The following is a 17,114-nucleotide window of genomic DNA, read 5'->3' as shown; positions in this document are numbered from 1 at the left end:
TACAGTATATAACATGAGATTATATGATAGGGTCATATGCTCAGAGAGGGATCCAACAATGAGGATTGTAAAATGGCAATAAGTTGCATTTCCTGAAACCAATGAACCTCTTCACCCTGTTACCATCTACTACTGGCTTTGATGTGGATCTAAGACATTCAATTGCAATACACCCAAAATGCCTTGAAAATCCATTCACCCATTTAATCTCCACCTGGACATCGATGCATTTGGACACTTAACAAAAACGTGTGAAGCAATGCATCTTAAACCCACTTACAGCAACAACTCAAAGGGATCAGAGCATGAAGACAAACATATAAATGACGCATTTGGCAGACAAGGAAGCAGGATAATAACGAACTTGTCAAGACTGAATTGTCTGGTTTCTCACGGTTGAGGAACAAAAAGATGAGGAGGTTACTGAAAGGGATGAAGTGTGCAGCGGTTTCAATTTTGCATAGGAAATTCAAATCCAATTTCACTGTGTACACCAGGGAGGGATTTTAATGTCAGAGGTACATTTAATCCATCTACATTATCTCTAGACAAAATGCTGACGATGAGAGGTGTAGAGGAGGCTGGAATGAATAAGAGGGATGCAATCAATCCTTTCAGACTGAGAAGGATCCAGATTCTTTTTTTTGTCTGTTCTTCACATCAGCCAATAAGGACATGTTCTATTGTGACTGTGATTCAGTGTGATAGAGGATATTGTGCAATGGATATTAGCTTTTGTTCATTCTTGTGTAGGAAGCAACAAGAACGTGGAGGAAATACCTTGTTATTGATGTCATTGTTATCATGATGATGGTGATGATGTAACAAAAAGTGGGAAGGCAAGGAGGCGGTAGAGGGAGACTCTTGTGAGACCAGTTAGATCCGCAAGGTGAGGGTTAGCAGAGCTAGCACTATTGCTAGCTAGCTACTTTGCTAGCTTGTTTACTACCAGCTAATACAACGTTATCTTATACTACACTTTTATTCTGACTTTAGTAGGAAACGATTATTGAAAGTGGTGTTTGTTGTCTTGTTACTACAATAGCAGTGAACGTCATTGTGATCTCTCAGATATTCTGCAGAGCTGATGGAAGTCTCACTAAGTAACTGACCCGCACATTTAAGAAAATCATGCTAACAGAACCGTAATGCAGATATCGAAAATACTTTCTATTGAAGGGATCCTTATTAAAGTTATGTTAATAACTATTAAGTAATAAATACTACGTTTTTTTCTCTCATAATCAATATTTCTACTTTTTTTTTGCAGTAATTACATTGGAATCACAGTGAAGGTTCTGCTTAGTTAAAACTGAACAGAGGTGAAAGAATAAAGTGACGCAGCATGTTGATTAACTATTTACTTTTGTTTAATAGGTGGCACAGTGGTGCAGTGGTTAGCACTGTCACGTCACAGCAAGAGGGTTCTGAGTTCAAACCCACCGGCCGGTTTGCATGTTCTCTCTGTGCCTGCGTGGGTTCTCCAGGTACTCCAGTTCCTCCCACAGACCAAAAACATGCAGTTTATGTTAATTGGTGACTCTAAAGTGCCTGTAGGTGTGAATGGCTGTCTGTCTCTATACTATATGTTAGCCCTGTGTGACTACCCCGCTTCTTGCCCAATGTCAGCTGAGATTGGCTCCAGCTCCCCCACGACCCTCTAGAGGATAAGCAGTAAAAGAAAATGATTGTTGATTAACTGCATTTTTCCATAAAAGACAACAGTTGTGTTATGTGCTTCTCCACTAATTTCTTACAAGATAAGTTAACATGCTAGTGAGGCTACTGCTCAGACAGTCTCTGTCATGTGACCTTTGCCTTGCAGGTCAGAGCAGTCCCTTGAGAGTCTTCTAGGCAGTAGGAGGAGACACGACATGATGGTGAAGATGATGAGGGAGGGAAAGATGAGGATGATGATGAGGATGGCAATATGTTAAAGGTGATTACAAAATGATTATAATGGTGATGGGGATGATGAAGATGCTGGCTAAATAGCTGGCCATGATGATATCAATGCTGAAAATTATACAGTAACAACTTAATAATGGTGACGGAAAAAAAATATGATATCAGATCCCACTGAGTGTAGGTGCACAGGAGGTTCTAGTTGTCCATGTTCTCATTTTAGAATCTATAATTGACAAAGCTGTGTAAAAGAAATTGAAATTTGACCACATAAACAAAAATTCCAAATAAAATAAAAACAAAACAAGCCAATTCCACTGTAAAAAGTTGGAATATATTTACATGATAGAACTCTTACAACCCTGTACCGTACCCAAACTGGAGTTGCTGCTGCTGTTGGACGAGTTGCTGCTACCATCAACCATAGAGATGGTGTCTGAACTTGCTGCCTTACTGTCTCTGTTAGTTGCTGGGGAAGAGGGGGAAGAGGAGGAAGAGGAGGAGGAGGGCAAAGAGGATGCTTTTATCGTAGAGGAAGAGGACGAAGAGGAGGAGGCCTTGGATGACGATGAGGAGATTTTGGTCCAAGCAGCTTTAGACAGCAGTCCTAAAGGTTTTCCCACTGCTGGTGCCTGCAGTTCAGTGGTCTCTGCCAGCATGGTGAGGACTGATGAGAAGGCTGCCTGCTCTCTCTGGCCCTCTCCACGCGTCTGCAGCCTCTGCCGCCCCAGCCAGGCAGCTGAGTCCCTGGGCATGCTTGGCTGGTCTTCTCCTTCTGCGTCCACCGGCCTCCATTCAGCCCCGACTCCAGCCCAGGCGCCGGTTCCAGTCATAATCCCTGTCTCGGCAAAGACTTTGCCACCTGCTCCGGCACGCACTCCTGCTTCTGTTTCAGTCCAAACTGCTGTTCTGGCCTCAGCAAACACTTTGCCCTCAGGCCAAGCTCGGGGTCCAGCTCCAGGACTGGCGTCAGTCCCATCCATCGCATCTTTGTCTTTAGCCCCAGTTCTGTCTCCAGTCCCTGGGGTGGCTGAAAGGTTGGAGGGCACTGTGGGGTCCAGAGGCAAGACAGCCTGCCTGAGTGACTCATGATGACCTCCCTCAGCTGTAGGAAACAGAGAGACAGAAGGACAAAGGAGGCATGAGGGAGAGGGAGATGGAGAAAAAGCATAAATAGTGTTTAATTAGGAGGTCTGGGTAGCAGCAGGATGGTGAGCTGTCTGACTCCCACTGGCCTGACAATGACTTCTGTTTCAGTTCTTTAGTAACTCGTATATCATCTGCCCTTCCATACCCTCAAACACACACACACATGCACACACACAGCTGGAGTCCTCAAATCATTAGTCCTCATAATGCCACTGCAACTGTCCAACTCCCAGGAGATTTAAAACTGCTCTACTCACACTCACACACACACACGCAAACACACACACACTCATCATGAGAGGATACACACTTCTCTATTGCTCTCTGGCAAATACACACATGCATATTCTTTCTCTTTCTCTCCTCTGTCTCACACACATTTATCCAAAGGGATTAAAATAGAAAAAAACCCTCTAAAACTGCGACTGTGGAAAAATAGTAATAATGTCTAAAGTAGGTCACTTATGTTTTTAGAGGATAAAGCATAGGGAATTAATTTAGATGTTCCAGAGTGCATAAATTAGGACACACACACATACACACACACCCTAATCAGCTGTGATTTCACAGATACTAATCTGATCTGTTAGGTTAGCCATGCTAGCCCATGGATTTATTATTCCTAGAACATACACAACCACTCAGGCTGTGGAAATGCATCAAATACGGCTCATGGCTTAGACCAGCACTAATGAGACTGAAATATATTTCCTGAGCAAAGTTTAGTGTGAGTTACAGTATTTGTAAGTAATGACTGTTTTGTAGAGTCATTTGTCATTTTTCAAAATTTGACACTAAATGATTCAGATACATGGAAATGGAAGAGCAAAGAAAGCATCCAGTCAAAGCATTTAGCATCAGCGTTTATCTCCATTCTGTGAACTGTCTTCATCTCCTCCGTAGCCTCAACAAAGCCTGAAGGTTTGGCAGACTGAGGCGATTATCCTGCCTAATACATTCAGTCTCAAAGGCACCTTGCCGTAGTGGAATTTGTAAGATGAGGAAAAAAACAGGGCCGACTGGCTCACTGGCCGCCTTGCTGGGTGACAGTAAAGTAGAAAGGTTTGGTTTTGGCATCACTCCAGCAGGCGGATGTTGAAGTTCTTCTGTTCTCCATGTAAGAGGGAAGCAAATGTTGGACAGAGTGGCTTGTTGTTATTTAAGCACACACACTGAAGCACTCATTTCAGCCTGCAAATGCATTGAGTGTGCATGTGTGTCGCACACTTCCCACGCTCCCCATGTCTCTGAGGAGGGTTGGTTAATTAAAAGACAGTGATTCCGAGCAAGAGAGGCTTTACAGAAGCAGCTCTGGGCTTAGCTGCTGTATATCCTCCGGACACCTGCTATAAAGCATTTCAACCACCCCACTATTAACTACCACCACTGAGCAATCTGTTCCTTATTATAGGATGTCATATCATAAATGTCATTAAAAGAGGAAATTAATCCATTGACAATTTACATTTCAGCCTTTTCACAGTCTGTGTTGTGTGTTAGTGCCTGCCTCAAGAGCTTCATTAGTCATTTTGAGAGAGCAGAAAACCACAAAGCTAGAAATGGCAGGGGTGATTAACTTGGGCACCACAAGGAGAGTAACATGCTCGTTAAGCTTAACTGAGAATTCATCTTTCTTTTTGCTGCAGTTCATATCCCAACTGAAGCACTACAGTTCTTCAGCATGTAGTCTCTTTGCTTTGATGTGATGTGAAAGGGGATAAATGCTGATAGCAAGCTCCGCCTGAAGGCAAAGATTCCTGTTGACGTGAATTGAAATAATTTTCGAAAAATATATACAGTATTTTTAAAGGACTGTTTGGTGTGCTACAGTGGAATGCTGAAGTACTTCCTAAAACTGTAGACACTGTGGACCTCTCACCCACAGAAAAAGACACCTGCTTACACAGCCAACAGCACATACCAACTTCAAAAGCCCTTCAATGAAAGAACTGTTGCAAAGCAATCACCTACCAACACTCAACACTGCTATTTGGTTTCACATTAGTATGGTTACTATGTGTAGAGTTTGAGTATTTCCAATTGACACCACAACTGGGTGAGTGGTGGTATCAAAAAAGACTAATGTGCAGCAGAGCTTGCAAATTGAAGCAAACATATGTTAACAAAGTTTTAAGTTGAGCTGCTATAGTGACTCTAAAAGTGGTTTCAAAGTGCTAGAATCTAGCACTAGGTTAGGTTAGGTTTAAGAAACACACTTTAGCTCTCAATCAGAGGTATGGCCAAATGAATGAGTTTGCTGTTCTATTACAATGAACAGTGACAGAACTGAAGGACTGGACATTGAGACTGTGACAGACCAATTTTCAGTTAATCACAAAACAGACACACATCAAAGAACACATTTCTTTCAATTGATTACTTAGTGACTGTTATGTGTCAGCTACAGAAACTTAGTAACAGTTGCTTGTCCTAAACATGTGTTATTAGAGTGTTTGTGTGTGGTACCTGCTCCTTATTGCCATTCACTTGGAAGGAAAATGGTATCATGTTGAGAGCCTAAAATATTGTGTTGTGCTTTATAATGCATTTGATTGACAGATCGCTAAATCATTTGCATGCATATAATGTTTGAGATTTTGACCATCCTTTTCTTATCTGCCTCCATTACTTTTCTAATCCATACCCTAATAACAATCAATATTTGCTAGTAGGAAAAATATATCTGGCTTCATCATGGGAATTTGTTTTTTGTTTTTTTTAAAGCAGCACGTCTGTGGATGGCTACCAGAAATGTGTTTGTTTGAATGAACAAATGGATGGATGAATGGATGGGTGGAGGGATGAATGAAGGGATCAATGGATGGTGGGATGGATGACAGGACAGTACCATATGCATGACTGTTAGTGGTGTTTTGAGTGTTTTCTCTTCCAACAGTTAGCCACCTGCTCTGACTGAGAACATATGTGACTCTACCATCAGACCTCTGACAAAACACTTGGAGTGAAGAACCTCCACTGAGAACAAATATGGACAGGATGGATGGATGGATGGATGGATGGATGGATGGATGGATGGATGGTAGAACAGAAAGTGTGGATTAAAGATGGATAAATGTGGATCAGAGCAGACCTGACCTGCTTTATCTATTTGGACAAAACACACAGGACATTTTTTGCCTATTTCCATGTGAGAACATTCAGCTTATGGCAGATTATGAGAATCATCACATGGAAATGGTGCACAAAGCGCTACTGGCCATTTAGAAGGCTTTAGACTAGTGTCATGTTATGTATTGACCATAGAGCCTTGCCAGCTGGCACCGTGTCCACTGATGCCCTGCTGAATCTCTGTAGATGCCAACACAACCCTGTAAAGCTTTGCCAGGTCACTACAAGCTTTCTGACCATTCAGATTAGCTGTTCCCAGGTGCGTGTGATAGTATAATGGTAAATGTCTATGGTCTATGGCCATGGCTTTGCCCTCCTTAGTGCTGAGTTGTGTACTTGGGGCTTTGGGCCAAGCAGAGATGATCCATTCTGCCCCCCTGACTGTGAGCAGGACAGGTGGTTAGGAAGTGTGAGAGTGGTACTCAGCCAACTGGTCCTCAGCTCAGTGAAGCTCAGAGAGAAAAGTGAGGAGGGGGAGTCTAGTTAGCTGAATATGACAACTAGCCAACTGGTGGCAGGTTTTAATTAATGTAATGATTAAAGCCAGATAAAAAATAATACATGTCTTAATCTCCATCTAAGAGTTGCACTTGGCAAGATTTTTCTATAAGCCAGACTCACTGGGCTAATTTACAGAATTGGGCTGCAGTACAGGCTGCCACATGATCCACAGTAATGAAGACATTGTAGCTTTACCTCATTAGTCTGAGCAAAACAGTGGTGTTAGTTGTTGTCACCGGCAGAAATTCTCACACAAAGTACAGAAAGCGATTAAACAAATTAGCACAATGCACTGAAAGCTGGGCTCGCTAACAATAACTGAACCTTCTGCAAAACATTTTTTCACCAAATGTAGGCTATGTACAGGATGGTGGCATCATATGACCAGATTCAGCAGTAATGAATGCATCAAAGTTTCTTAAATTCAGGTAGCTCTCATCACCAGAGCTACACACCTTTGTACACTGGCAGCTGCAAATGGCAGCAGGGAGAAACTGATTGATATGAAATTACAACTTCAGTATCAAATTTTAATGTGAGTAACAGCAGTTATGTGCACACGGCACACTCCTGTTTACTAATCTGTACAATAGTGAATGCTGCTTTGTAGATTACAGTTTCACATGTCTCTCTCACAGTTGACTTTGATACCTCCAAAATTTAATTTGCAAGTGATTTTAGAATTAATCTAGGATCTAGGAATGGCAGTGTTGGTTAGTTGGTCCAGACTAAAATATTTTGATAAATATTGGATGGATTGCCATAAAACATGTACATGTGTACATGTATTCAAAGTCCCCAGAGGATGAATCCTAATGATGTTGGAGGTCTCTTGACATTTCATTTGACATACCATCAGCTTATTGAGGTGCTATTGTTGCACAACCACATGTCATGGTTTGAGTCTGATATTCACTCTTTTTTTCTAGCTCTGGTTTGGTGCACCGGCTCCTCAGGAAAAATATATGGGCGTTTAGTTACTGACATTCTTCACCAGACACGTTTACATTTACATTTTAAACTGGGCACTCAGGATACACTTGTCTTAGCTTGTTTGCTTGACACTGCTGCCTATATGGTTTAATGTAGAAGGCTTATGAGAGCGACTCAGACTGAAAAATACAGTAAATATGTAATACCCAAAATCTGCTAAAAGAGTAAAAAGGGGACTAAAAGCTGAATAGAACTGCATAGTTGGGTGTTATTGCTGAGTTAGGCCACCACCACAAGAAACCTTTAAACTTCGACTTATTGGCAATATAAATTATTTTAGAAAACAGGTATTATAAGCTGATAAACAGGTATATTTTTATACAAATTTCATGTGTTCAAGTTCTTTTGTTGGCGCAAGCTTAGAGGTAAGGTAATTCCTGAGAGGTTATTTATACTGAGTCAAGTTCTATATTTTGAGCAGAAAGTAAATGCCATACAATCAAACCATGTGTTCATGTTCAGCGAGGAGGAGAGTGAGTCGTTTGAGGATGAGGAAATACAATTCTTATTGTTTAAATGAGAGATTTGCTTTAAATGAAGCCTTTGTGGTTAGAGTGGGAGTGCTGGTAGCAAGTCAAAGCATTGATATACTCGATGTGGCATGAGACTCAGTGGGAGTAAGGATGGTCTCAAGCCAGTAGATTTTATCCAACAGACTGAGGCCGTCCAACAGGATGGACATGTTACCATTTCCTGGAACTATTCAGGGCACCCATCTGTCTGTGTGGAGGCGAAAACAGGAGACTATTTGGATGGATTGTCCAATGGATGGATGGTCAGGTAGAAATATAGATGGATGATAATGGAAGGACATAAACCAACGTCATGTCTACACTGACAACAAAAATACATAGTGAAATTTTTTATCTTAATTGTCCATGATTCAGTCTTTATTCAGACACCTGTGAGTTGACATGTTTGCCAACAGATTAGTATAACCAGGGCTGTTGCTTTGACAGGATCACAAAATATCAGTCAGAAACCAAAACTAGGTAGTGTAGCAGCAATCCAGAAATGTTTGTTATTCTCTGGGAACGCTAATATTGAGTAGAGTTTGGGAAAGTGTGCCATTTTTTTCTCAGTCATACTCAGAAGAGCTGCCAAAGTGCGAGAAAAACGACACAACTGATTGTAACCAATTATCAAATCAAATGAACTGTGAATGTAAAGAAGAAGTGCATTTTTCACGTTTAATTTGTAAAATATATTTTTTCAAGATGAGACTTTTTTTTCCAGAACTTTTTTTCTCACTTATTAGTCTTCAAAGCCAATAAGCCAAAGCGTGGGAACTACCATTCCTCATCACAGCCAATTGACTCAATTTACACACATAGTGGATGGATGGCTAATAACTAATGGTGAAGCACCTTGGTTTTCAAACGTTGCATCATCAACTCATCTGAAAGACACACACACACACACACACACACACACAGTAGATATACTGACAACAGACATGTTCAAGCAGAAACAACCACTTTGTCTTTCAGCTGGTATTGAACGGGTGAATCAGGTCCATCCAAATAAAAGTGTTGGAAATTTGTTTTTGATTTAGAATTTTAAAAAGGGATTTTCTGTAGTATCATATTTCATGGGAGAAAGTTCTTTGTGCAGTCTTCTTTGGTTCCCAAACATTTCTGTAACCATGACACCCCCTCATAGTGATTGCCCACCTGCACAACAAGCTTTTCAGCTAAATGGAAAAAAATTAACAAGCTAACAAAACAAGTAATACTGATGTAAAATATGAGACATATATGAACTAACATCAGTATTAGTTAGTTAGTAATTAGTAATATGAATTAGTATTAACAATGAACAAAAAGTAAGTGTGCTAATCTTAGTTGCGACATTGCAGCCTTATATACAACAAAGGGTTTTTACTTTAATACAGAAATTTGCTAATTTCATCTGTTTTGATATGTTATATAAAAAATGTAGTTCATGTAAATGAGCTTTGTTTTTTAGGTGGTGAAACATTAAAAATTGACATTACAGTAAAAGATGGAAATTAACATCTCGCCTTTTGCCCTTCCTCAAGGCACCCCGGGGTGCTGCATCACTCATTCTGGGAATCAATTTGGGTTTAATACATAATATAGTGCAGAACATTAATATTCCTACATTAAAATGTTACAAGGAGTTGAAGAGCCACAGGTGATGAAACACTCACATTCTTCTTGTTCATGACCTTAACTGAAGACACTACTTAGTATCCGACTTCAACTCATCACTCATCATCTTCTACTTGTGACTTGACAAGATTTCTCATATGATGGCATACAGGAGCTGCTATGAACCTGACATGGAGGTAATCTAGTGTTGCAGAGGAACTTGGGATTTGACTTGAAATATGAAAAATGCAAGACCGCCAGGAATGATCGTTGAAATATCCTATTCAAGTATTAGTTCACGTGCATACATTTTTCTACTTAATACTGTAAAGGAGAAAATGGTGTTTTTAAAAAGGATCCAGTTTAAAAGTTACAGAGTCATTTAATCCAGCAGTTCTGCAGCCATAATGAATATTTCACCCCTCTTAGCAGGCCATCAGCATACCGTATCTGAGATTTATTATATTTTTGGTTCTCTGCTTTGTGTGTGTGTGTGTGTGTGGGAGTGGGGCAGCACAAAGTAATAAAATGTCAATGCTGAAATGCCATTTTTCACAGCTGTTTAAGTTTTTTATTCTGGGTGTTTTGGATCAATTCAGACCCAAACATGGATGGATTGCTGTGTCAAGCCGAGGTTTTTCTCTATGCAGACTGTACCATCCTGAAAATTGTTAGAATGACAGAAAAAGTAAGGCAGAATTGCCCCATTTGTTTGCCTCTGTAGTTTCAGTTATTGTAACAATTTAAGAACCTGAGAGCTTTTTGAACCATCTGTCTTTAGAGTCTTTTTCACACTCATTGTAACGGGACTTTGATAGCTTGATATCCTTCAAATCAAAGAGATGGAGAAGAGCAGAGAAGAGAAGAGAAGAGAAGAGAAGAGAAGAGAAGAGAAGAGAAGAGAAGAGAAGAGAAGAGAAGAGAAGAGAAGAGAAGAGAAGAGAAGAGAAGAGAAGAGTTGTATTATGCTAATCCTCAGAGATCTCGGCTTATACTGTCAAGACATCAACCTAATACTTCAAAACATAGAGCAACAAACTATGACATCCAAATTCCAGGCCAATCAGTAGAATAAAGGAAACAATGCAGAGAAGCAGACTGAATCTATTTGAGGTAACAGTAAATCCAACAGCCCCATTCAGCTTGACAACAGGGCTGCTTCTGCTGCTGGGTCTCCACAGCAACCGCTCCACAGAAATCTGATAAAGTCCAACCTATAGTCACATCAGTGCCCTGCATTTACACAGCTTATGATAAGAAGCAGCATTACACAGTGTTTTTAATGGCAGGATGAAAACGCATATGAGGGCTTAACACACTGTGGCAGCAGTTCAAAGATAAATGATAAATGGACCCATAAATTGTTTATTAATCTATGATAATACAATTATGATCAGTGGGGAATTATGAAGATTAGTCGACTCTATGAACAAGGCACACAACAGAGATGGAGCAAACACACAAAAAAACAGAAATGTCTGTTTTCATTTAAAATTATTTCTCCAGTCTGTCAAGAATACAGTTGTAAATGCTACACTGGAGCTATGGAGGACAGATTTTATCAGCAAGGGTCAGCAGATGACTGAGTGGGGATTTGAAAATAAAACTAATAAGAGTTATTGTCAGCTGTAGATCCTATTTAGACCTCAGCCAGTATGGCCTTCTGTCTGATGTGAGAGGCCAGTTGGCTCAGTAGGTTTGCCCACCTACTGAGCAACCTACATCAAAATACTCAACCCTCCATGAGTTGTACAGTACAGCAAGCCATCATTACACAATGCATACTGTATGAAATTACACTTCTCCCTGCATGAATTTTTTTTATTGCCCCTGAGATCCGGCATACTGATTGAAAATGTATGTATTAAAATGCATTAGCTTTAATAGTAAGATTTCACAATTTTTCTGCCCTGAGATGTTGACTTAACGCAGATCCTTGATTGGATGAGTTGCACTGCTGCAGAGAGGGAGATTAACAATGTAATAAAACATATCACAATGCACTAAATCACTTCAATTCAAGACCTAGTGGATATGTGGGCTCAAAGATCAAACTACTATAGAGATTCAAATTTTAATTCAGTACATCAAAAATATGCCATATATCGACTCTGTTTATAACATCACGTGTTAGCACATGTTTTGATGTAGTGCTGACTCTGGAAAATCCATTTGACCCTGTGCATGCTGTGACAAACCCCAAAGGTCAAAAAGGGCTTAACATGAACACATCATACACACCAAAAAACTGCAAAGCATCTAATGGCAGTGAATGTGTTTGTTTGGTTCTATAAAGTCTCTTGACAAACATCTAAAGTGTACACTGCAGTGGTAACTACCTGGATCTAGACTGCAGGGTCACACAATGAATTTGGCAAACTATTAAAACAATTACTCAAGGACGCTTGATTTATCTTGACCGAACCAGAAGTTACACAGCAAAAAAAAGGAAAACCTTTTGAATTGTCTAAAGTTTCTGGTGTATACCGAAGTGCGAAGTGATATATGCATAAGCTCAGGATCTTTTGTTGCATGGCCCTATCTTCTCTCATACGGCACAATGTACTGCTGCTCCAACATATCAAGAAACTATCCAAAATATATTCAAATTTAACCACTGTTAGATTTCAATTATTTGTTAATCTATCCTAACAGATGAGCAAGTATAACAAGGCTGTGGGTGTTAAACTGCAGAAAGACACCTGTAAGTATCAGGATAGTAAGATGATATATTATGATAACAGAAAGAAAGGGGAAAATTGATGTGTTATTAACACAAAATGAACCTCAAGAGACATTTGACGAAATGCAAACTGCAGTTCCAGTGATTTTGGTCTATTTAAGGCAGAGCAGAACTATTGATGGTCAACATAAACATAGGTGTCAAATAGCTAATGGTAGATTATTATTACACTGTATTCTAGAAATGTTGGAAAGTTGGCAGCAAAGTAATAATAATATCACTTTGAAGGCTGCTTGAGACTGCCAGGTGCCTTACAGGAAGCAAAATAATACAGGGCAGTCTGTTGGGATATCTCTTATTGCTTAGTTGGTTTCCATCTGCCTGGCAGACTGCCCCTGTACTGCTTTGCTTCTTATCAGACATCTGGCATTGGCTGGCAATATTTTGGCAGTCTGTCTGCTAGCTACCCTTGCTTGGCTTCGAGGGATGTGTCTTTCTATTGCTTATTAGCAGGGGTTAAATTGGGATTTGGTATGTGGGGGGGCTCTGTGGTTTCAGGGCTGCCATGGGTGCACGTTTGTGTGTGCATAAACTACAAAACCTGATTGATATCATTTGACAAATTGTAAATAAAATATAACAAGGTGAGATAACGCTCTGTTCTGAACACTAAAATGCTAATCAAAGTCATTCTAGATACTTTTATTAATACCAGAGTCAAATACACTTACGAACGGTTAAAATAATAGCTTTGGCATCAACAGACATGTATGAATCAAAGCCAAAATACATACTTATTACGTTACATAAGAAAAACATACCATATAATCAAGTAAAAAAAACAATATATAGACATTAAATTGTGTTTTGAATATGTATTTTGTTTATATATTACTGTGTTTATTTTGAATACAAAATCTAATTGACGGTTTTGTTCTTGCTTCATAGCTAGCTTGATGCCAACATGAAGCTGTTAGCTAGCTTAAACTGAAGCTAAATTAAGTTGTGTGTAAGGAACGGAACTCTCACTTAAAATAGCAAGACTTATCACAATAAGCCAGGCTTTTCCTTTATCCGCCTTGATGGAAAACCCCCCTGTAGTTACTCAGTTAGTTAGTTAGCCACCTAAAGGGACCAACATGTGATGAAGAGCACACCGTTGTGTGGTTGTTTCACTGCAGAGAGAGACGTGGCAGTGATCAGCTGTGGTGTAGGAGACTGCAGTCTGACAGGTAACAAAGAGGGAACAGCAGCCCATCACTTGTTACTATTTCTGCTAACACTAAAGACTGACAGAAGTCATAGACAAGTTAATAAATTTCAGACAGCTGATGTCACATCTAATTCTGTGGTTCACCCTACAGAATGACTACATTTATATGCAGACACATTTTCCAGTTTAGAGTTTCGTTCTGTGTTTGATTTGATCACTAGTAATGAAAGATGGCAGTAAAATTTATCCCCTGCATACTCCATCAGACTTTCATTTCCCTTTCACTATGTAGTTCATCTTTACATCATTCATCATCATATTTTTGTTTTACTGACTAAGTACTAACTTGAGTAACTTGAGTTCAAGATGTACCAGCACACATGGTACACAGTGATCTGAATAAGAAAGTGTTTAAATGCTATAGTATATTCATTTCTGAAACAGGGATATTATTTTTACATGTGCAAATACTATGTAACCCAGATACAGCACATAGTGTGCCAGTATATGCACTCAGCAGAGCTACACCTGTTAATCATTTGGGTTGATATATTGGCTGACATCAGCTTATTGCAGATACTGTATTAATGATGTTGGTGTATCAGTCTGCCACTAAGTAAACACAATTGCAGTACGGTAAGGCCAAAGATACGTTCAAACTGTGTCGCCATTGCATAGTTTGTCCACCACAGAGTGCTAGCATTTATTTTTCAACTGTAAAATGTCCTGCTCAGTACAAATTGTGATCACAGTGGGGAAAAAAATAGAGATCAAGATATTCTCATCAAAATGCATGTTCATGTGTTTATATACAAGAGGAAAAATGCAGGAGGGTTTATAATTTATTACTCTTGCTGTATCTTGTCCTTTTCATTTTATATTCATTTTTTTTGTTTCTCTGTTCTTTTAGGCATCACTTTCACCTCCTTACTTTGGTGGCACAGTGAGAATGTTAGCATATGTTTTAGCTAGCTTTGGAATTTTATATTTCACTAAATGTACCTGCAGGCACCCATATATTCATTATTTCTAGTGACACATTATGTGTTTTGCAATGACAAAATATATATATATAATAATAATTGCATCAGTGTGCAAGAAAGCTGAGTGAGTGTCAAGAGACAATATGTTGTACCCTTCAATTTTTGCAGTTTTAATCAAACTTCTTGTGCTTACACACCATTGGATAATGAGAAACGATGCACACCAGTACACAGAAATGAAATTAGTGGTAGTGAACAACCTGAATGTCTTCTAGCAGTGTACCTTTGGGAGTCTGACAGAGGTTCAGGAACAGGAAAAGGCATATTAAAACAAAGACACACACACAAAAAGGTAAAAGCATCAGTAAGGCAATAAGTATGCAGTCATGCAATAATTAAGACAAACACACACACACACACACACACACACACACACACACACACACACACACAGGCAGGCAGGCAAAGGCAGCATGGCGCCTCATCTGTGCTGCTCTATCGCAGGGTCCCGTGTGGCTGGTTAACACAGTCATGTGACTAGCTGTGGGGCACTCGGTAGGTCAGCCAGTCTAGCAGCATAAACAGAACTGGGGAGACATCCTGAGCTGCTGTGACGTGCACACACACAAACCTTAATTGACACGTGCACTCACAACACACACACACACACACAAGCCAGCAGATATTTATTCTGAGGCAGAAGAAGAAACGCACTCACATTTTCAGTGGCAAAAAGACGTCACTGACACACACACACACACACACACTCTCTCTCTATCTCTGCTTTCTGTCTTTATACATAAAGTGCGTATAAACAGTCACAAAAAACACGTATTCCTCTGTCTTTCCATCCATCTGTCACACACGCACTGTACATACACCACAGTGACATCACAGCCACAGCAGCACCACAATGCTAACCACCTGGTATCTGAGCCAGACATAAAGACAAAAAACAAACACTGACTTTAAGCTTAAAGTTTGTTCCGATATGTCTGAAATACTTCCCATAAAACTGTTTTGAAAATGTTAATACTCTTCAGGAGACTGGAGAGATGAAATGTATAGAGGGCAGGGCAAGATCACTAGATAGATGCCTTTAAAAGGAAGAAGATATTTGATAGCAACATCTTCAGTCTCCAGCAGGGTTGGAGATTTGTTGTAGCTGTGTACAGACTCAGACTTTGCCGCGGCTGTGAAGCAGAGAGGCGACAGATTCTGCATACATTCCTAAACAGTTCTCAACACCCTCCCAGCTGGCTGAAGCTAATGCTGTTGCCGTGTTCAACAACCTCCCATCTGGCCAGTGTTGTAGCTGCTGTGGTAGGAGGCATCATCTGATGATCACCAGAAACACACTATTCAGTGTTAAAGTTACTATTCCATGATTGTGATGGGCGCAACTACGGTTAAAGCACAGGTAAGATTAGTGCCAAATCAAGTTCCACTATCAAATATACTACTAGAATTCAACCTTTGAAATACTGCAGATCAATGTGTTATCCCAGGCGTGGAACATAAAGCTGCCTCCATCCTGAGAGACTACTCAGATAAAAAGGTTGAGGGAATTCTGGATTTATTTGAGCAAATTCTTATAGAACTTGCAATAGTGTTTTTGTTAGTTTAATATTTTGATATTCATTATTTTTCCATCCTCATATCTCCTAAGACTTGAAAAAGGTCCACAAACCAAAATATCAACCAACACAGCTAGAAACAACCATAATCCAAGCATCCTCCCTCTTTCTTATTCATTGGTTTTTAGAGACGTGCAGATCCGCACAGCCACAACCACATAGCTGTGGAGGCTGACAAATCGCTGCCTACCAGTGTGCTCCTCTGTAATCCTGGACACCGTGGGGGCCTTTCCAGTCGCTGCCTTGAGCATACTCCCCCAGCAGGAGAGGCTGGATGGTGTTGAAAGCATTTGGTGGAAGCAAAAACAATTCTCACATCTTATTCAAATGGTGGTATGGCCCATGGAGCAGGGAGATTATAGCAGAGTCATCTCGGACTCGAGCCTGCAGGCAAACTGCAGGAGGTCCGAGGAGTCTTTTATAAGAGGTATAAATTCATCCAAGACAAGTTTTTCAAAAGTCTTAGTGGCTTGTGATGTTACCACCATCAGTCCATGGTGACTAAGCACTGTGTCTGTGTTTTTCCATTCCATTCAAGAACCTTTATTGTAAATCTCTCTTACTTTTTCCACGAGGTAAATCATTTAGTTCAACTTGATGAATACCACCAGTTCATGAAAAGGTGCATGTTCTTGAAATGACGGTAGCAAATTGCCATATAAGGTTTCATTCACATAAACGTCACACAAGAGCATAAAAAATGTAGCAATGTTATGCATATTAGGGAACTCAAAAAAGTTTAAAAATATAGATACACTGACAATGTAGTGTCATCAGAGCAAAGCCATACTGTAACAGAAATAAAGA

At 40.0% G+C, this 17,114-nt stretch overlaps 1 protein-coding gene across 4 annotated transcripts in view; it reads right to left on the bottom strand.

The window, feature by feature from the left end:
* The window catches only part of kiaa1549la (KIAA1549-like a), a 104,159-nt gene that overhangs the window by 62,553 nt on the left and 24,492 nt on the right, over positions 1-17,114 (bottom strand). For all 4 annotated transcript variants that reach the window (XR_006404239.1, XR_006404238.1, XM_044357217.1 and 1 more), the window contains exon 2: positions 2,279-3,010. Coding sequence is in view for 2 of the 4 variants with exons in the window: in XM_044357217.1 (XP_044213152.1) it covers positions 2,279-3,010 (732 nt within the window). In the remaining 2 variants the exon portion in view is untranslated. The remainder of the gene's footprint in view (positions 1-2,278; positions 3,011-17,114) is intronic.

The sequence above is a fragment of the Thunnus albacares genome, chromosome 7 (genome assembly GCF_914725855.1).
Source record: "Thunnus albacares chromosome 7, fThuAlb1.1, whole genome shotgun sequence".
Classification (NCBI taxonomy): domain Eukaryota; kingdom Metazoa; phylum Chordata; class Actinopteri; order Scombriformes; family Scombridae; genus Thunnus; species Thunnus albacares.
The sequence above is the reverse complement of the archived record's forward strand: the minus strand, read 5'-3'. Positions and strand labels throughout refer to the sequence as shown.